Genomic DNA, 22,096 nt, shown 5'->3' with positions numbered 1-22,096 from the left:
AATTAAACCCTTAAGAAAGTCAGCAAAAACAACTGAAACTTTTTTAAAACAGAGTCCTATTAAACACAAAAGAAGATCTTTGAGATATCGGTTATTAACTACTCTCACTTTCCCACAAAGAACAAGACTGGCAGGGATGAAAGAGCAGGAGTAATTTACTCATGCAGATTCTTGGTTTTTGTAACTAGACCAAAGCTTCTACCTGGTTTGCAATGGGAGACTCCATCATCACTGTGAAGTACTGACAAGGACTATGAACTTTTGGGAATTATTTTTTAATCAGTCAGGGTGATGCTACAGGTACTTAGATGAAACACGGGGACTTGGTAATGAGCCTAATACCTTTATGGTAGATTCAGCAGGGCTGTCTTGCTGTGTGGGAACAAGAATTTAAAAAACTGAACCTGTGATACTGGGGACATTCTGATGATGTCATAACCAAGCACTTAGAACAGTGCTTTGCACATAGTAAGCGCTTAACAAGTACCATTATTATTATAACCAAGTTTCTGTTTGTTTATTTCTTAGGATGTCCTATTTTTTATTTGGGATTGAAATGGCCATGAGCTGGTTGAAGAACTGGAGATAAGGGTTGCATATTTTCTCCCACCACATTGCTAATACTCCCCAGACCTCCTCTGGTCCTCCCTGATCATCTCACCTCTAGGGCATGATAAATGTCTCAATTTTGCTCTCTGGTTGTCCCACAGCAGCCACTGCTGAGCAAACAGAGCCAAAGATGGCCATACCTGACTTCCCTCTCTCCTCCAGAAGATAGCCGGCTGAGGATTTCCGGTTGCTTCACACTGGAAAGTGACAGTGCGCCCCAAGGCAGCAACCTGGTCCCGAGGTTTCACAACAAAATGTGGAGGTTCTGAAGGAGGAAATGATAAATGATTCCAAATCAGAAGAAAGAAAGCTTTTTCCAACGGCGACAAGTTTCAAGGAGCTTCAACTATCTTGCCCAAAATGGAACCTATTTTTTAAGTACCGCTCATCTCTAATGGACATTAAGTTGCAAATGATTACCCATTAATTGCTGGGCACTTTTACAGATGTTTTTACCCCTGTACAAATTCATAACATACATTCTTAAAACTAACCTACAGAACCATACCTGATATCTGTGAACTGAAACTCATCCACACATACACTGTCATTTCTGATTCAGAGCACTGTAATGTGGCATACTTTAACAACCCACACCGTAGCCCCGTTGAGGTAGATTGATACTAAAATTATTTTAATTTACCTCAAAAGCCCCTGAAATGCTACCGTGCAAATTATAAGCATTTAAATTCTTCAAACCAATTATTGAATAGAAATGAATTTAAAGCAATAGTAGAGTTGAATGCCTGCTTCATTTACATTGGCAAGGGCGCGTTCAAACAAAATATATATGGAAATGATGGCAAATTTGAAACATCTGCTCATCCTGACATTATAAATAATGCCAGCTTTGTCCAAACTGTTTGATTTATACAGCCTTAAAAGACCACTTCATATAGCAGTAAATAAGAGTGTCAGAAAATTATGTCAGTTACATTGAGAGCAATGGCAGTTAAAAACATTTAGGTGTGCTGATGGAGCTACTTGGGGGGAAAAAAGTAAAACATGCTTGTTTTTAGGATGTACCCCCTGCTTACAAAAATGCGCCCTAGATGAAAGCCTTCTAACTTACTGTTTACACATTTCAAATTCATTTCTTATCAGCTGTTTGAAACACCCAATTATTCTCCCTTCTTGTCTCAGTTCCCAATGGAGTGAGTGTTTCAAGTCAGACATTTTAACAACGGCTTAGTTTGCTCCCCCTCCCCTCCATCTAATCATTTCCCCTTTTTAGGGCTTTTTCATTACTTATGACCTTTGCTTAAAAAACAGCTTCAGTTACTCATGTCATTTAGGGTAATGGCTTGAGTGCAATAGGATGTGATTCAAACCTTATTTCATTATTAATCAAACAGTTGGCTTATTCACAATGAGCCCATAAATGCTGCCCTTCTACTGCAAACTATCTATTTTCTTTGTTAATGCAGGTCGGCATCTGCAAATATCCATTTCTCTGCTTAAGACACTCATATAATCTCAATAACAGTAAAAATGCATCTAAAACATGTATTGTTTTCCTGAGGAAAGTTTCTGAGGTGACAATAGCGTTAAACGTATGGCCAAAAAGGCCTCAGGTAGCCTAGATCTCCCATTGATTTTATGGTACCCTGAACAGGACATGTATTGTTAATGGGGTGGGTGGACCTCAGGTGATTTTCTATTGGTCCCACCTCTATATAACGCATAACCTGAAAATATAGTTGTATTCAAATGGTTTTGTGGCATTCCTAACTTTTATTGCACCTCAGTAGTAAGGATGAGTACAAAGTACCCCAACACTGAGGCATGTCATATCATGTACCTACTCATGCTAGGAAGCTGATCAGAAAGGGGAGGGGGCTTGGGAAGCAGAACCAGGACTGATAGAGTTCAGAAGTGTGTAAACTAGTTAAGTGATCACACAGTTGTAAAGAAGGATTTGGGCTGTTTCACTGTCCCAAATGCACATAAAAGCATGTTAAAATATATCACATGCAAAGGGATCAGCTTTTTAAACAAGAAAGTGAGAGCTGTTCATAGGCACAGAAGACAATGAGGCATCCATTTAAACTTCAGAAAGTGCCTAAAGGCTAATGCAAAAAAAAAAAAATTCAGACAATAAATTTTTAGACAGTTGTCTTTACCCAAATATTTTTTGTGGAAAGGGATAAAAGAATTTGCACTAACTACTATTTTCCTGTTCTGATCCCTCAAAACGGGGTATATGCCTATAAATTACATTACTGTATTTTGTAGACAGTGGAGCCAATGACAACACTGACATCAGATTTAAGTCCTTTCTGCATAAGTAACAAAATCTCTTCTACTTAGAGGCAGCATTTCGTGCAGAGAGGCTTCTTTGGGAAATGATGATATGAGCTTGGATGGAAATGTCTGCGTAATTTTAAAAAGACCAAAAAAAAAAAAAGGACTGTTGATAGACAATGACTTGGATTTTTAGAAATTATATCCATCAACCCAAGTTTTGAAAAAGATCTTAGAGACTGATTTCTATGCAATAACTTGAGCAGGATAATGAGTGAAATTACTTTAGGGTGAAATGACTCTCTGGTGTCCCATTTAGTTCCCTAATTCTGTAATTTCTGAAATGATACCCTATTGCACTCAAGGAGCTGATGGATCTCCTAATGGTGCTTTCCTTTATTTACAGGCCACAGTTTATGGGCTGGGTGACTCTGACTCTAAATACCGGGAGAGCTTCAAAGAAAAGGAAGGGGGACACCATATTTTTGCTTCTGACAGATGTGACTTTTGCCTTGATAAATGGAGATGAATACAAATGACCTGAGCCCCTAGGGCCCCCTCCATTTCTATTCCAATAGGCATTAATGGCGGATAACTACCAGAAGTTTAAGTGAACAGATAAATTGCCAGATGCCTTTTCACACTCCAGTTGTTCAGTAAGCATCTCCTTTCCATTATACCATAATGCAAGATGAAAATTTCAAAATTAACAAATGTTGGCTTGAATTTTCATACTTTTAAATCCTCATGAATGACTGCATTCCACTAAGGGAGACTTTGCCCACCTCTAAATTAAAGCCAAATTAGCTAATGACAGGTCAGAATTTACTGGGGGATAGAACAAAGCAATGGCAGCAGGATTCAACTTGTACATTATTCAAAGAAGATAAAAAGGTTAATCGACCCCATTACCTTTACTCTTTGCCACAAAGTTACCCATACTTCATGCAGAATCTATTCTGTGCAGTCTGTCTTTGTTCCCAATGACAAGTGAAACATGGATGTTGACTGGTTGAAGGACATGGAAGGGTATGGATGGAAAGGGAAACAGGAAGTCCAGTCACAGTGATACGGTGATTAGGAGATGGCCAATAAAATTTCAACTTACCAGACACAACTAAAACGAAAAAGAAAACATGTAATAAATAAAAGTAAAAAAGGCCCATAAAACAAAACCAAAATGGTAACTGGTTTCTATTTAAATACGATCTTGATCTTTAAATTAAATTCAAAAGAAGCACATTGACATTTGACTATATGAAGCATGCGGTTCCACGAATGAAGAGTTAGCCAACATTTCGAGGTCAGTTATAAACAATAAAACCAATAAAAGTGAATCTCAAAATGTCTATAATCTAATGGCATAATGGTATAATTACAGTGGTTGACACTTTAAAAAAAAATATTTTCAGTTAACTTTTAACCTAGGCATTTATCAGCACAATATAAAGTCTATGTTGAGTAAAATACTGTACACATCTAAACAGCAATACATCTATACTCACCTGCCTTTTAACCCTGGTTAAATTTTTATAACTCGATAACATATTTAAATTTGCCAAAGCAGTGTGCCACCAAATGACTTATGTGGAATATTACACAGCAACTCTTGGAAGATTTTCAAAAAGTGAGGTAAATAGATAAAAATTTGAACCTTCATGGAAATTATAAGCTATTTAGTTTAATGGAGTGTGGAGCGTAAATAATCTCATTATTTGTGAATACTAATTCCCCGTTCGCTTTAAAACCTGGGGGTTACAGATTGCAAGTCATTGAGCACTATTATTTCATTTTACCTTTTCACATTGACAGCAAAAATAACAACCGCCCAATATGAGATGCCTAAAAAAGCGAGCCAGTAAACACCTGCACTAAACCTCTTAGAGATAAACACTGAAAACTTGCAGACAAATCTGAATTCACTAAATCTGGATCCTGACACAATCTCAACATTGGCAAGGAATGGTGGGTACTGGACCAAGGCCAGGGCATACCCTCTGAAGGGTAAGCTTTCCAACTCCCACAGCCAACTGCCTTTTCCTAGATCTGGTCAAGACCCAGGCCCAGCACTTATTGATTCTCCATGCTCAGGTCTGACCTGAATTAGGTAGCGCAAAATCCCCAAATGATGCACTCAGTTCTCCTAAAAACACTGGGGTTTTATTGTTGCAAAACACTCAAGGGAAAACTCAATGCTGTAGCATTTCATTAATCAATCACATTTATTGAGAGCTTACTTTTTGCAGAGCACTGTATTAAGCACTTGGGAGAGTATAATCGAACAGAGCTGTAGATGCGTTCCATGCCCACAATGAGCTTTCCGCGTCCAACACCACACACCTGAGAACAAACTGTTTTTTCCAACATCCTATCGTATTTTAGCAAACAGTTCACAATGCCAGATGTATGTTCCCCAATTCCCTAAGATCATTCTACCCAAAATGTGTAGTTAAAAGACATGCATTATGTGAGAAGTGCATGTTAAAACGTGGGTACTTAGGGTGGGTCGATAGATTAGCAGCAAAAATTTAATCCTGCCTACTTCAAACAATCCCCATGAACATGTGATCGTTGCCTAACAATATGTTAATCCTAGGCACATTAGGTTACCCAAAAAAAAAAAAAAAGAAGAAGAATTTCATAGGAAAAAGTACTGCCAATTTTAGGTGATCAATGAGATAACCATTTATGGAATGTCCCATTTACATCTTCACCCCCTGAGTGGCAATGCTTGAGAAGTGACACTACCAAGGCATTTTTAAATAAACAAAGATAATATCTGGGGAACTTTTAAGGTCTAATGTCAAGAGCTTTGGATACATTTTCATTTTCTAATCTTAGGAATTTTTCTCCACTCTCTGATAGTCAAAGATGAGGACGAATTTCTATTCCACTAGTTCAACATTAAAACGAGGGACAAATTCATGCCTGAACTTTTATATTCTCCATGGATTTGATTTATGAAGTTTTGGTAAGGGACCTCCCCTTTCACAGAGCAGGAAATGATCACAAGTTGGGGAGAGAAAAAAAGACCTCATCCAAGTTGCTGAAAAGATTACTCTTTTAAAGTGCAACAGGGGACTTTGATTAACTATCCACTTTCCACAGATCCAGGAACATTCTGAAGCTTGCAGAATCTCCTTCCTCGCATATGAAGCTGAGTATCTGATTGAATGGAAGAGGCAAAGCCTTACCTAGACTAAGAGGAATAGGTAAGATAAACTTCGGAGATTCATTTTACGGATATGGAAATCAGTCAGTCAGTCATATTTATTGAGCTCTTACTGTGTGCTGAGCACTGTACTAAGCACTTGGGAGAGTATAATATAAGAGAGTTGGTAGAAATGTTCCCTGCCCACAGTTAGCTTACAGTCTAAAGGGAACTACCTTGGCGATGGATGAATGGAAATTGAGGGCCATGAGGGACAGACCGGTACTCTCACATGGAGTGAGATGACATGCTCCCTGCCAACAAGGAGTTGACAATCCAGTGGATGTACAATCTAGTGATATACTGCTGCTTTTGTTGGTGAAGTTGAATTCTTGTGTTTATCCTATGCTCCCGGCTAATTCTTTCTCTATATGTCTTCTCAGTTATCTCTGCTTTTGGAGGGTCAACTTCCTAGCACTTAAATCATTTCCTCAGGGCTTAAGAAATAATAACAACAATCCACATGGACTAGTCCCTGAAAAAGCTTACCATTTATTTGAGATGGTGGTCTACACTATCTCAGACAGATGAAATAATATCCTGTTCTAATGATGCCTAAGGAAGGCAGTTCCACACTTGCTCTCAGTGACCTCCACCAATATTTCAACAGCTCTTATTGTGAGAAAAACCTTACTGACCTGTAATAACAGTGTTTTCCCTGGCTCTAATGATGCTCAATGCGTTCTAGGCCAGGGACAGGACATGGGCAAGAGGTCGGCAGCGAGACAGACATGATCTCTAGGTTCTGTACCTAATCCTACAGTGTGAAATTAACTACTTGACCTGACCCATCTTGCCTTTCAAAATGTTAAGAAATACGAGTTCTCCCCTATTTATGTTTTCTAAAATCAACTGAAAGATTCATGAGAGTCATTGTTCATTATTATCCTGTAGTCACGGTAGTACAGTGGTTTACGTTATTTCTAGTCAATCTGAATGGCGCTCTGCAATCAAGACAGTTTGAAACTCCTAATGCTCGCAAAATGCATATTTTAAAGCAATCATTTTATTAGCTCTTGTTTTCTAGAAATAATAAAGGAGATAATCTCCAAAGCTAACCAAAAAAACCCAACAACAAAAAAAGGAAAATTCCCAACTCTTCATTAGACTACCCACTCATTTTCGGGGAGACATAAAATTATTACAGTGTTGAAAATAGGATCTACTTGTAAAGGCCAAAGGGACTTTAGATAATTAAGTGTGGGGGAGAAAGGTGCAAGGGAAAGATGGACACTTGTCTTAAGGAAATGAAGAATTAATTTCTAGAGGACACTGCTTGTATCCATTTCCCCTGGGAAGCAAACAAGAGGAAATGAGCAGAAACTGCATTAGATTTCAAGAACACCTGCCTTCCTCTACTTCACAGAGATGTTATGAGGTCAAAATGAAAAAGCACTGTGGAAAAATAAGAATATTATTCAAATACAAGGGATTAATATTACAAGAAGCCATTTCCTTGATTTTGAAATTCTTCACTATATTAGCCTTTATATTTCAAATTTTCCTCTCCAGACCAATCATCATCAAAATAAGTGATGAACCCATGGTTACGAACTATTATAATAATAATGATGATGGTATGTGTTAAGCACTTACTCTGTGCTAAGCACTGTTCTAAGTGCTGGGGTAAATACAAGGTAATTAGATTGTCCCACATGGGGCTCACAGTCTTAATACCCATTTTACAGATGAGGTAAATGAAGCACAGAGAAGTTAAATCACTTGTCCAAAATCACACAGCTGATATGTGTCAGAGCCGGGATTAGAACCTATGACTTCTAAACCCATGCTCTTTCCACTAAGCCACACTGCTTCCCTAGTTCAGTGATAATACCTGTAAAGCAGAAACGATGATATGATAATAAGATTTCACAATGGACACTACAGCATTTGAAAAATAGCAAATTATGATTACTTAACCCAGTTAGAGTCTAGCCCTATAAATGAAAGTATTAAAGTGGCCGGAATTCTCAATTAAGAACTATTTCCTTTATAAAGTATGAAGTAAGAGGACAAAAGTACACCATGCGGCTAAAGTTGAGTTGCAAATTCAAGATAAATCAGAATTCGTTTCCAGGCATAGTAGTGAATAGGTAGAAGCTTCCTTTGGTAAAAGTCTGGTTTTGTGGGTATGCTGGGGCTAATAAAAAATAGTGTAATATGGAAATAAGTGGTTCTCGACCTCTAACCCAGACTGAAACAAATCAAAAGTATGCCAAACTAATTTTAGACAATGTGCTTTGCTCAAAAAGGAATAAAATGCAGTAAACCACAAATTTAAAGATCTTGAAAAACAAAGATCCTTACAAAAGGATCTTTGGGCCTTACAAAATGGGGACATTATAAATAATTTAACAAATTTCCAAAGTGCAAAAAAAATCCATCTTGAATAGCCACTATCCAGTTACAGTAATTCTATACAGGTTATGATCAAAACTATACCTACATCAAGGTATCCAAACATTTTCAAAAGCTTACTTTGAAGTCTTTTAATTCTGGGTAGTGTTTTCTTTTAGAAGGTGGAGCTCTATTATAAAGGATAACAATCAATTATACCTGTCAACACTTCAAATTATATATAGAAAGATTTTGGGAGAAAAGGCAAGAGCTACTTTTTATCCACTTTACCCTCTGGCTCATTTTTCACCCCCAGGCATCCCAACTTCTTCCAATCCCACTTAGTCGTTTGTCACTGAGATGATGTCTCCCTACAATTTGTAAAAGTCTTACAACCTAAACCAGATGTCTCACTACCATTTTATACTTAATCTGCTAAAGATAAAAGTGTTCAGTACACTCCCAAACCTTTCTCTTTTCCCTAATTCTCCAGTTCTTCTGTAGAGAACAAACTCCCTTCACTAATCTAAGGGAAAGAGAAGCAGGGTGGACTAGTGGAAACAGCACAGGACTTGAAGTCAAAGTATCTGGGTTCTAATCCTGGCTCCTCCGTATGCTCGCTGTGTGACCTAGGCCCAGTCATTTAACATCTCTGAGCCACATTTTTTTTCTCATCTTCACACATTATTGACCTTTCAAGGAAGGAACTTTGGGATTTTGTGAATGCTCAATACAGTGTCTTGCATATAATCTCGTTTTAGATCTCAGTATTGGATGAGGAATGGTGGGGATGATGGCATGATGATGAAAAAAATAACTAAAAGTATAAAACATTTAGTGGCTTTCCTATGTTTTTAGTAACTTTTTTCAGTGGACTACTTTTATGTGATGTGCTTCATGTTGAATTGAAAAATCCTAGAATTTACAGAGGTTGACAATCGCTCTACTTTTACAAATGACAAACTAAAACAGTTTAGTGAGGTGAACTTACTGGTAAATGGAATGGTGTGCTGATTCTCCCCAATGTTAAAGGAGAGGACAAGGGGAAGGAGCCTGGTGGAGTGGAAAGAGCTTGGGCCCAGGAGTCAGGGGACTTGGATTCTAATCCTGCCTCTGCCACTTGCCTGCTGTGTGACCCTGGGCAAGTCACACATTCTCTGTGCCCCACTTCCCTCATCTGTGAATAGGTAACTCAATCCCTGTTTTCCCCCCAACTTGGTCTATCAGCCTCATGTGGGACAGGCACTGTGTTCAGCAGGATTACCTTGGATCTACCCCAGCGTTTAGAACAGTGCTTGACACATAGTACTTAACAAAATGCCATTTAAAATAAAAGTATATGTGGGGGAAGTGGGAGAAGGGGGCAGAAAGAAGGAGACCATCAAAGAGAGAAGGGGAAAAGAAGCCTGGCAAAAAGAGTGTAAATGCTGCACAATAACACACTGAGAGGGAATTTAAATTTAAATCTTTAAATTTCACTCTCTCCGGGAAGGTGCTGACAGCTGCCTACATGCAATGCTTGGAGAGCCGGCCTTGGGGCAGCAGCAGGAGAGAAACAGAATGGTCTCTATTGCTAATCTGGGGCATTTTTTCAACCCTGCTCTCCCCCGACTGCCCCCAGACACCGAAACCTGTAGCATAAGGGCCCTCTTGGGACAGGTTGACAAGGCTCATTCCTCCTCCACCCCATTTGGGGAATTACGCTTCCTGAGAAGGAGCGACTCCATTTCATCATTTAGACTGAGAAAACAATAGAAAAGGGCACTCAGAAACTGGTTCAATAACCCTATCTACACTGTAACAACAAAAGACACGCAGAGAGACCTACTTAGATGGTCTCTAATTTCAATGCCTAGGTAAAAATCAAGATTGCCCATTATAGGCTATCTTGGGTAATTAGCAGCAGTTGATAATACCCAAGGATATTCACAGAATCACTGCACATCTGTTTAATTATAATCTAAACGGACACTAAATGAGATTACCACCCCAACATCTATAAATTTAACAACTACACAGATACCTGTGTAAATAGCCATATCAAATCCGATTTTTAAAATGCTCGCTTAATGGCAACAGCAAAACAATCTCAACTTCTAAAAGACACCAATGCTTGCAACTTATCTATTGATTTTCTTGGCCTTGAGGACTTTGAAATTAGCAAATCAGTTAGAAAGCAATTATTTGGTCTTATAATTGTTTTTGTTTTGTATTTTGCAAGTGCGCGTGCCTTCAAACAATTTATCAAACGATGAAAGCAACCTTTTTAAAAGTGCCTAAAAGTAGTTATGCTATTTTAATCACTTTTGCTAACTTTAATTGTAAGGGTTTTCAAAATATCTGATTTTTAGTCCAGTAAAAAATGCTACTCCAAAAGAGTATTGAAGATGATACTAAAATTACTTTACTAATACTTACATTTGTGCTTAGGATAAAAACATGAGATTACTCTCAACTACTTTTTTAATATTCACAATGATTTTGCAAGGTATGAAGAAAGAAATTGAATTAACTCACTTACAGAAAGCCACAGAGTAATAATCTTTAATTTGGGAATTTTTTTTGTTCCTTTTTTCAAATGTGTGTTATGAATCTTTGCACTGATGTCATCTACTTAGCATGTAAACTGCTGAAGGCTAGGTGCCATTTAATTTCCTTAATCCTAAATGGAAATTTAGGTAGTGCTGTAAAGGACACATCTCAAAATTAATTAGCCATAGTGGAGTTCAGTATGGAAATGAGGACCATGAATCCCAAATATGGGATTTTTAATGATACTTGTTCAGTGTTTACTATATGCCAAATCCCATACCAAGCGCTGGAGTAGAAACAAGATAATCAGGTCAAACACACTCCCTGTCCCATAGTTTAAGTAACAAGGGGAACAGGCATTGAATCCCATTTTGCAGATGAGATTACTGAGGCACACAGAAAGTAAGTGCCATGCCCTAAGTCAAACAGCAGGCAAGTTGTGGAGCCAAAAATTGAACCCAGGGCCTCTTACTCCAAATCCTGTGCTCTTTCGTTAGGCCAAGCTAGGATTCCTTCCTCATTTCTTCTTCTTTATGTGGGACAAAAATGTTCAGTGTATCAATTTATTCCTCCCTCCTCACTAACACTAAAGGAAATTCAATATGATTTGCAGGCCCTTGCAGAATAGCACCTTCAGGGCACCACTCTCTTCAGATTTTTTTGCCGGGTGCAGAGTTCCTCCAAGTGTTTCCAATTCTCCTAAGTTAGGTCATGCGGTAAATACTTTTCCTTCTGATTACTTTTTAAGATTTATATTGATTCACTTGAAATAACAGAAGGCATCCACAAAGCTCTCTGGATCGCGGATAGAAACCTGAGGCACGGCCACAGTTTATTGCAGTCATGAGGGTTAAAACAGTTGTCCTTTGAGCTATTAAAGGACAAAAGGTGCTTTTCTTTATCCTTTCATGGAAAAAAAAAATGGATCGAGAAGCAGAAAACTCTGTAAATTGAGAACTCTGTGCATCAAAACAATCAAGCCAACCAATCAAGTGAGACTATAGATCCTACCTAGTCCCTGCACCTTCTCACATGTGCAGGACTTACTCCTTCAAAACAGGCCAGAATAATAGGGTTTTTACCTTGCCTGGATTTCAAAAGTAGCCAGATAAGCTTCCTGTTATCAAACTGCAAGTGAAATGGTGGCCACTCAGTGACTTGACGAAATCCCTCCGAAATACCCCGTCCTCCATGGAGGACTCCACTCTAAGAGATAGGACGTGACAAGAAAGGTGGAAAAGCCAAGACCAAAAACTGATCATCTGTCTTAGGGCTTGCACAAAATGCCACCCAAGAACAGATCTCCCTAGATTGAGCATGACACTAGATCAGAACAGAAGGGAAAAAACAACTATTCTTACCCCTCTTTCCCCAGTTCCATTTGAGAGGGACTTCACCAAACCACTGAGAGACACCATTTCATTGTCAGTTTGATCACGGAAAGCTCAACCGAGACTTCCTCGTTTCTTGACTGCCCTATGTCATATTTTCTATTACATTCATCAGCCACAAAAAAAACCAAAACTTTAAAATTCTTCAGTTAATTGGGAATTGGGAATTTCTTTTTCTGATGATATTCTGAAGATAACCTCCTTTCAGTGCCTTTTGTGATGCTTTCTGCAAGTGACTATTTCTTCAATACTGAATGAAAAGGGCCTCACACAAATCCAGCAAGTAACTGAGCACACACGGCTCACCACTTTTTCTAATAGATGGTGATTACTGGGGATCACGACTGCTGACTCTGATGGGACTCTGGGTAGTGTCAATACAGCATTTCTACATGAAGACACATACCCCATGATAGTACACTCTCTGGGACTTAGCTCTTGAGGATTGGTTGAGACTTGGTCCCGGTTTATCTCCCTCTCTATTTTTTTAAATTGTATTTATTAAGTGTTCACTACGTGCCAGGCGTTGTATTAAGTGCTGGGTTAGATACAAGACAATCCAGTTGAACACAGTCCCTGTCCCACATAAGGATCACGGTTTTTACCCCATTCTGCAGATGAGGTAACTGAGGAACAGAGAAATGGAGCGACGTGCCCAAGGTCACACAGCACACAAGCAGCAGAGCCAGGATTAGAACCCAGGTCCTTCTGACTCCCAGCCCCATGCTCTATCCACTAGGCCAAGTCATTTTTTCATCACAGCCTAGTAAGACTGTTAGACGTGAAGCAAACCTGCTGTAAGCTCTGATGGTGAGGGAGATTCCTAGTGTGACACACCACGTTTTGGCTAGTTTCATATTACATATTCAAAGGCACTGTGTTAAAACACTGTTTGGAAAAGCTTAAACCAAAAGAACTAGCTTGATCCAAGAAACAGACTTACTATCATGGCCGTTGCACTGACTCAAATTACATGAATTACTGAAGAGATGTAGTCCAGCTTTCTGAAACAGCTATTTAAGGTAGTTACCCCCAAACAAAAAGTCTGGCTCAAAGGAAAGGCTCTCAAAATGGCAGGACTCACTGTGCCCTCTCATTAGCCTTGATAATGTAGCTCTTCTGAAAGCTCCATCATTTCTCTTTCAATTTTATACTCTGAGGGACAAGCAAGGCAGCAGTCACCTCTTAATTAGTCTTTATGAGCTGGCTTCCAAATAGTCTGGGCCTCATTTTTATTTCTCCTTCCCTACTACCGGGCTTGGATCCATTTCACAGTGTGCTAAGGCCTCTATAAGAGGTTTAGAACAGTCAGGGAGACCTGGCCAAACCCAATTTAGATACAATCTGCAGCAGCTCTGATAAATAATTTGTTGACAGAAGAAACACAATAGAAACTAATGGTAAAAGGAAATTGTTGAATATTTGCAGACTCTAAGATTCTCTGCCCTTTGGCACTCCCCTTCCCCAGCAAATGCAGATAACAGAGTTGGCTCTATATTAGCTTGCCATCCTTATATTCAGAACTGCCTTGTGTCTCAATTTAATGCACATTTATTGTTTCCTCCACTTACGACCTCCCCATATACAACTTTTTGCATATACCATGGAATGGATTGTATTATCTCCAAACAAGAATCCTGAGTAGGAAAATTCATGTGATTCAAGTGTGATTGCCTGGCAGGAGAAGTGTTTCTCAAAGTGGTAGTCATTCATTCAGTCGTATTTATTGAGCACTTAACTGTGTGCAGAGCACTGTACTAAGCACTAGGGAAGTACAAGTTGGCAACATATAGAGATAGTCCCTACCCAACAATGGGCTCACAGTACGATCTGATTGTCACGAAGACTGTGGCTGGTTTTTAGGTGAGAGAAAAATGAGGTTCAGCATATTTGGCAAATAGAAGGTGAACAGAGAGAAAAAATAAATATACCACTTGAACAGCTGCATGCAGCGAGCAATTTCACCTCTGACTGTGAAGTCACCTGTGGGGATATGAACTAAACTGCAGTCACTAATACACAGAACAGCTGGAGCTTGCATAGACTCAGACACCTTCTTTGCAATCTTTGCCTTAACAGCATCTCAGGACTGCCCAGTCCTACTTCAGTGTTAGTCCTGAGATAACCAAGGACACAGCATCCCCAGGATTTTCAAAACGATAAGCATGGGCAGAAATCACTAGATGCTACTGTCCTGGATTGGTGGTGAACGCCAAAACTCCCCATTATCAATCTGAGACTCCTTAGACAAGCAGCGTGGCCTAGTGAAAGAGCATAGGCCTGAGAGTTGCAGGACCTGGGTTCTAATCCCAGCTCTGACAATTGCTTACCTTGGGAAAGTCAATTAACTTCTCTGTGCCTCAGTTTCTTCCACTGTAATATGGGGATTAAATCCTTCTCCCTCCTACTTAGACTAAGAGCCCCATGTGAGACAGGGACTGCGTCCGACCTGATAAACTTGCCTCTACCCCAGAGCTTAGAACAGTGCTTGACACACTGTAAACGCTTAACAAATATCATTAAACAAATACCACGAAACAAACTCCTTCCTAATGACTCGGGGGATTCGGGGTTTAAAACTGGGACTACCACAGTGCAGTTTAAGTGGGAAAAGTAATACTACACCAGAGCCAGTGGGGTATTAAAAACTTGCACTGACATTTGCCCACATGAATAAATGGTCCAGAGTTTCCTATTTGATCCTTGAGCCTGATTTGGGGAGGAACAGACTGGCTCACTTGGGCAAGGGGGAGTAGTTGGTGACAGTGAATTATGTGGTTTGAAATGAGCACTTTGCTTACAGAAACAGGAACTTCCCTGCTGATACTGGGCCTTGTGGGTAATTAACATGGCCTGTTTGTGGGAGTGGGTCCCGCCTCCATCTCTGCGCAAGCTTCTTCTGCCGGCCCAGAAGACAACGATATAACAATGAGTCATCCCATGAGGTGGCCATCTGCTTACTATTTAACATGGTAGTAATGGGGGCCATGACTTCGGTGTTGCTTCTCAAACAATGCCATCTTTCCATAACTCATAACTCACATTTGCACAGCACATCGATGATTTCAAATCACTCCCATAACAACTATCTCATCCTAAACCCAAATCCCTGGGAGGTAGACATTATTTTCTCCATGTCACAGATGAGGAACCTAAGAGGTTAAGGTTAAGTGACTTCCCTCCCACCACACAACAGACCCAATGGCAGCTGGGAGGAACTAGAACCCAGATTGCCACTTTGAAGTGACTGCTTTGAAAATTCTGATTCCAAGCAGCGTGTTTGCCTTTCAGTGGGAGAGTAAGAGAAATGCTTAATTTTCCATAGTTTAATGTGCCATGAAAAAGGTCCCAGGTCACTGGATATAGGAGTGAAGGGAATTAGAGAGTGATGTGAGAGAGAGGAAAAGAGGAATTTGGCTGACACAAATTCAGACCCTGATTTCCCCATGACAGCATTGCCTGGGTTATCTGTGTCTGCCAATTGCCCTATTACTAAAACTGCCTCCATAGGATGGGAAAGTCTATAAAGCAACAATTTTGTGGACTTCAAAAATAATCAGTCTCTATGAAAGATCTTGCAAGGGTGCATCGAAGAGGTGCAAATACAGCTGTAAGTGGAGAAGCAGCGTGGCTCAGTGGAAAGAGCCCGGGCTTTGGAGTCACGGGTCATGGATTCAAATCCCGGCTCCGCCAATTGTCAGCTGTGAGACTTTGGGCAAGTCACTTCACTTCTCTGTTCCTCAGTTTCCTCATCTGTAAAATGGGGATTAAGACTGTGAGCCCCCCGTGGGACAAACTGATCACCTTGTATCCTCCCTAGCGCTTAGAACAGTGCTTTGCACATAGTAATCGCTTAATAAATGCCATCATCTGATGATGATGATGAGTCTCTAAGAGCTTTAGAGACTCCAGAGTTAAGTGTTACGCCCAGCACTTAACTCCAAAGGGAAGCAGGGGGCTTTATTAAGCCTTTACTTATCAGAACATTAACAAAGAAAAAAACCCCTAGTAGTAGATATTTTTAATGGTTTAGGACAGGACAGATAAAATGTGATTGCTTGGCAAATAGGTGAAGGATGAAAATCCTTTTTCAATTCAGTTGAAGGTGCTGGTTACAGTGAAGGGAACATGATCACTTTGGTGATACAGAGTTACCAATTTACTTTGGAAATGAAATTGGGGCAGTAATAAGAGCTGCTTTATCTATGAAATTGAAAAGACAAGAGAGAGGTTAAAACTGTCTTCTAGTTTGGTAGGTTTAAGGAGATGAATGGCACTACAGCACAGAATCACAGAGACTATTAAAGTCTGATATAAAATCAGAAATGTTAAAAAACAGGACAAAAGAAATATACTTATTTTATATACTGTATCTTTCATGGGTAATGTTTGCTGTAGGAGAATTTCTCATCCTTCAGAAACAAATAGCACAATAAGGATGGAGCTCAAATATTGATTAATTTTTTCCACGTGGCTTTGCCAAAAATATTACCTTAAAAAGAGCATCCAAAATGTTTTGCCTTAATCCATGTCCAAATTAAAATGTGCTCATTTTAAATTCCTACACTTAGGACTTCTCATCCTGGTCTATGATATTTGTCTTAGGATTTTGGATCAACTGCTACCTTTTCGGTGTTTATTAATACCATCCCTTAAAATGCTCTTTTCTGCTAAGGAATCTGCTTCCTAGGGTGAAAGTATGCTGCCAATGCTCTCCTTAAACCTGACGGCCCATTTATCACAGACATGCACAGAGCTTTACAGAAATTAAAATACTGGCAAAATGTGTCGTAACTCAGCAACTAGAAACAACACCGGAATCCAAACTGGGATCCTGTCAGTGTAATGTCAAATAGGCTGTCCGGGTCCAACTGCCCTACACCTGAAGAAAGCTTTATGGGTTTCAGCCTTGTTTTGTCACACATAGTCAATAAAATCAGCCTGTCCAACATTTCGAGAAAGCAATGGCACAAGAGTAATTTTCAGGGGCTGCCATGACATATTGTTTAGAACTAGTCAGCACACCTCTACGCATCTGTTCTATTGTTCTGGTTAGAGCTCATAGACCGTGCAGTATATTACAACTATAAAATGCTCAAAGAACAAGCTATACATCAAATCACTGAAACTATGAGGGCACTCCTGAAAACACAGCCCCTCTGAATGTTTCATAAGACAGTTCATCCAAACAGGGACAGAGCCTTTCAGTTCTACTTAATATATTGAGCCATTAAAATGCAAATAAACAATAATGGAGAGGAAGAGTTTTGTTTTGTTTTATCAATGGGTGGTCATTGAGAAAGCGAGAAAATGATTTTGTGCCATCACTTTATTTGGGGGCTTAAGCTAATGCCTGATTTTGAGTTGCAATCGGATGACTTCAGCCTGTGTTTAACTGTCAGATCAGCTCATGGATCAAACATCCATGCTAATCAATCATCAATCGTATTTATTGAGCGCTTACTGTGTGCAAATCAGCACAAATCTATCTTGTTTTCTATTCAGCTGTGAGTCTCTTTTGCCAAGGCAGGTCTGACGGCATTGTGTTGATGGTGAGGAGGGGAAAAAAAAAAAAGAACAGACAAAACAGAGAGCTTGGTTCTGTATGACTTTGAAACCTATTTAAATTCAGTTCTGCAAGATCATAAGTGATTTCTTCCTTTTAGCATCTGTCTCTTGCCCCACACAACTATGTGTAACTTTTTTCAAGCTCATTAGCTAAAATAAGTCCTCTGAATGAAATCCACTATACTAACTGTAATGTGAGTTTTGCCTGGAAAAAAAAGCAGACTACATGATGAGTCTTACAGTGCCAAATCCAGATGAGCCTTACTAAAACAAGTAGAGCACGTAGTGAAAACTTCATTATAAGAGAAACAAAGTCCCCATTAAATGCATAATGCTGCGTATACAAGGGAATCATGGGGTTTCTGAGAGCTGTTTTGCTTATAATCTTAGCACAACACACTGCAGAGAAGAAAAATATTCCCTCAGACAAAAAAAACCCCAGCTATTTAATTAATCTGCCTGATTCAGAGTTATCAAAATCACATAGAAATTATTCCTTTAAAATAATATCAGTCTCCCTCTCTAGACCGTAAGCTCGTTGAGGGCAGGAAACATATCTACCAACTCTTGCAATGTACTGTCCCAAGCTCTAAGTACCAAGCTCTGTAAGCAGTAAGCGCTCAATAAATACCACTGATTAAAGTGATGATGTATCATCAGATAAAATCAAATTACATCCATCACCTTAGTCATTCATTAATTCATTCAATCGTATTTATTGAGTGCTTACTGTGTGCAGAGCACTGTACTAAGCGCTTGGGAGATACAAGTTGGCAACATATAGAGACGGTCCCTACCCAACAGTGGGCTCACAGTCTAGAAGGGGGAACAAAACATATTAACAAAATAAAATAAATAGAATAAATATGTACAAGTAAAATAGAGTAATAAATATGTACAAACATATATACATATATACAGATCCACCCTCAACATGGCATGTACATTTAAAATATTCTTGACTTGTGAATTACACCATCTAATTTTCTCTACTGCTACTGTTTCCTCCCAACAACTGGCTGTGTTTTTCATTAGTTTTTCTCTACATTTTTTTGACACAACTTTTCTAATTCCCTATGAATTATTTCTTTGAATCAGTTACATCTCTAAATTTGAGATCATCTGGAACTTTCATTGGCACACCGTGTACTCCCCTCTTCTGGCCTGCAAATAAGGTGGAAAGTGAGTGGGAAAAGGTCCATGCTTTCTACTTTCTGTGTTTGAATAAAAGGACAGCTGTAAAAACAGCATTTCCATCCTTTGAAACCTTGATGAAAATCCCATCAAACCGTACTCAGGATTTCCAAATTTCTCTATCAATGTCCGGTTTGGGTCACTGCCCGTCTAGTCTAGACTGGGAAGCTTTACCCAGAAAGACAAAGGCAGACTTGACCCCTGAATTAAGGGCAAAGAATGAATTGTAGCCTGATGTTCCTGGCTACTCCTGCCTCTCTGTTTCAGAAGGATTTCTACAAGCACTGATTTATGGCTGGAAAAGATGGCACTTCATAAAATGAAGTCAAACACCTTACTACAATCAACCCTCTTATCACAAATCCTGGTGCAAGGGACAGACCTCTTTACGACTTGATTTTTCCTAAGGGCAGCTGGCACTAACTCTGGACAACATTCTCCACAGGTTTTGGCATTCCATTCTTTTATGTTTTCTTTTTTTTTCCTTTAGTACTTCTAGGCATTTCAGGGGTTAGAGTCTAACAGATTAAACCAAGAAACATAAGTCTCAGAAATTCAATGCCTGTCTTGATTTCTAATTTTTTTTCCCTCTTTTTTTATGAGGTTGAGCTAGAAGTCTAAATGAGGGAGCCTAATGGGTTTGGAGACAGGAAGGAAAATTTCTCTCCGATTGTAAAAGCCCACAAGGCTCTTTTTATGAAAACCCACAGTAGAAGTATTCCCTCAAAAACCACCTTCTTCTTCTTAATAGCCTAAGAGGAGACAGTGTTGAGAAATGATGACAGCACCAAATGTTTTTAATGGTAGACACAGGAACAAACTAGGCAGTTCATGGCCAAGACCCTTATTTACTGTACTTGTGTCAAAATAAGGGTTTGTTCACCAGTTAGATGCTTTTAAAGCCATCATCCCCCTGAATTCCATAATGAACAACTCCAGCAGAACAGAGAAAGAGACAGAAGGAAGATCACAGCCACCGACTTAATAAGGAAGTATCAGAATGATATCATTGACTGCCTTTGGGGAAAAGGAAAAAAGGGATTATCTGAATGGTGAACATCTGGATTATGTATACAAAGGCAGTGGAGGAAATATATGTATTTATACATATCAACACACTAAGTTCCACTAAACGTTTGCCATATGAAAACAATGAAAAGCTGATGGAACACAAGATTTCTTTGTTAAACAACAACAAAATCTTATGATTCTGCCTTTTTTTGTGATTTAACAGTCACACCCTAGCAACAGCCACTACCTGTTTTGGCTGGGTTAAACTGAGAGCTAAACATCACATTTAGTTCTTATTTAACATTTTAAATAAGGCTTAAATAACTTATATGCCATTAAAATGTTTCCACTCCCATTTGTGGGAAAAATACCGCAGTTCCTAAAATGAAAAAAAATTGTTTTCAGAGTGCCAAGTGCCATAACCATTATTGCCATTAGAAAATAGAGGGTGAAATTGATGATTGCAGTTTTTTTACTTTTCATAACTGACAAATGCTCAGGTCTCTTGAAAGTTCACCTCTCATGGCAGATTTTGGACTTCAGTTCGAGAAAATTATTGCTAGTGCTTGTGGATACGCTGCAAAAGGTACATCTCAGTCTGCCAACTTCAAATCAAAGGTTAGAAATGCCCCATTCTTAAGTGACACGACATAGCCATTTCGAATGTTGTAAGCTACTTGAGGGCAGGTCTGGGTCCCTTCATATGCTGTAGTCTACTAAGTGCTCAATACACTGGGTGGTCAAAAACACTACTGATCGGTCACCAAGGAGGAATTTTTTTCCACACTTTTTGAAAATACAACTGAAAAGCTTCTGTAGTTTAACTGGACTCAAGTGCTCAAACTCAATCATCTTTCTTGATTTTCACACAACGTTTTTGTATTCACAGACTGCTAGTGACGGCTCCACTCCAGTTACTGCCAAGACCTGTACCTCTTCGACCTCTAATGTTTCATGCTTTATCAAATACCAAACCCCAGTCCGTACCTTGGACAGTGAGAGTTGCTGATGCTTCAGCTTTCCCAACCATATTTTCTGCAACACAAGTGTATGATCCCATATCTCCTGCCGTCACTTTCCGGATTTTTAGGGTGTGATCGTCCCGGATTTCATATCTTAGAATTAGGTGGAAAAAGAGAAGAAAAATATAGGTATGAGAACGTTTTGGTTTCTATAAAAGTAAGCTGCATCCATGCCTGCGACAGCCCCATTTCTGCCAGGAGACAGGGTCATCACCCTCCCCTTCAGTGAGACATACAGAAGAAAATCAGTGCCAGGATGATCAGGCTGATCCAGAGGCCACTGGGAAAACTGAGCCTGGGATCATCACCATCATCAATCGTATTTATTGAGCGCTTAGTGTGTGCAGAGCACTGTACTAAGCTCTTGGGAAGCACAAATTGGCAACATATAGAGACAGTCCCTACCCAACAGTGGGCTCACAGTCTAAAAGGGGGAGACAAAACCAAACATACTAACAAAATAAAATAAATAGAATAGATATGTACAAGTAAAATAAATAGAGTAATAAATATGTACAAACATATATACATATATACAGGTGCTGTGGGGAAGGGAAGGAGGTAAGATGGGGGGGATGGAGAAGCGGACGAGGGGCAGCTCTCAGCAGAGGACTCCAACGGTACCTAGATTTTGGCAATTCCCCGTCATCTTTTCGCCATCGGAGTGTGGGGATGGGGTCACCTCGGGCTTCACACTTAAATTCTGCACTGTCATCCACAGTTACAGCCAAATTACTGGGTCTCTTCACAAATGATGGTCGCTCTAAAATGAAACACAAATAATTCCATGTAAGGAACAGGGAACTGAGAAGCAAATAAGGCCTGTATAAAAGACGGTTTTTATTTTAGAATCTGATATACCAGGGGAATGAGAGTGGAGTAGTGGGAAGAGAGCAGAAACAGAAAATAGCCTCTAAGTGTTTTTTCTGAGCCTAAATACATTACATGTGTGTCATGGAAGGCACCAGCTATGCACT

At 39.4% G+C, this 22,096-nt stretch overlaps 1 protein-coding gene across 3 annotated transcripts in view; it reads right to left on the bottom strand.

Moving 5' to 3' along the window:
* The window catches only part of ROBO1 (roundabout guidance receptor 1), an 829,371-nt gene that overhangs the window by 70,928 nt on the left and 736,347 nt on the right, over window positions 1-22,096 (bottom strand). For all 3 annotated transcript variants that reach the window (XM_038766034.1, XM_038766033.1, XM_038766036.1), the window contains 4 exons: window positions 21,744-21,882; window positions 21,085-21,212; window positions 3,962-3,970; window positions 750-874 (listed from right to left, as the gene is read on the bottom strand). In XM_038766034.1, coding sequence (XP_038621962.1) covers window positions 750-874; window positions 3,962-3,970; window positions 21,085-21,212; window positions 21,744-21,882 — 401 coding nt within the window. The remainder of the gene's footprint in view (window positions 1-749; window positions 875-3,961; window positions 3,971-21,084; window positions 21,213-21,743; window positions 21,883-22,096) is intronic.

This window comes from Tachyglossus aculeatus, chromosome 24, assembly GCF_015852505.1.
Source record: "Tachyglossus aculeatus isolate mTacAcu1 chromosome 24, mTacAcu1.pri, whole genome shotgun sequence".
Taxonomy (NCBI): Eukaryota; Metazoa; Chordata; class Mammalia; order Monotremata; family Tachyglossidae; genus Tachyglossus; species Tachyglossus aculeatus.
Note: the sequence above shows the minus strand (reverse complement) of the source record. Positions and strands in the feature narration are given on the sequence as shown.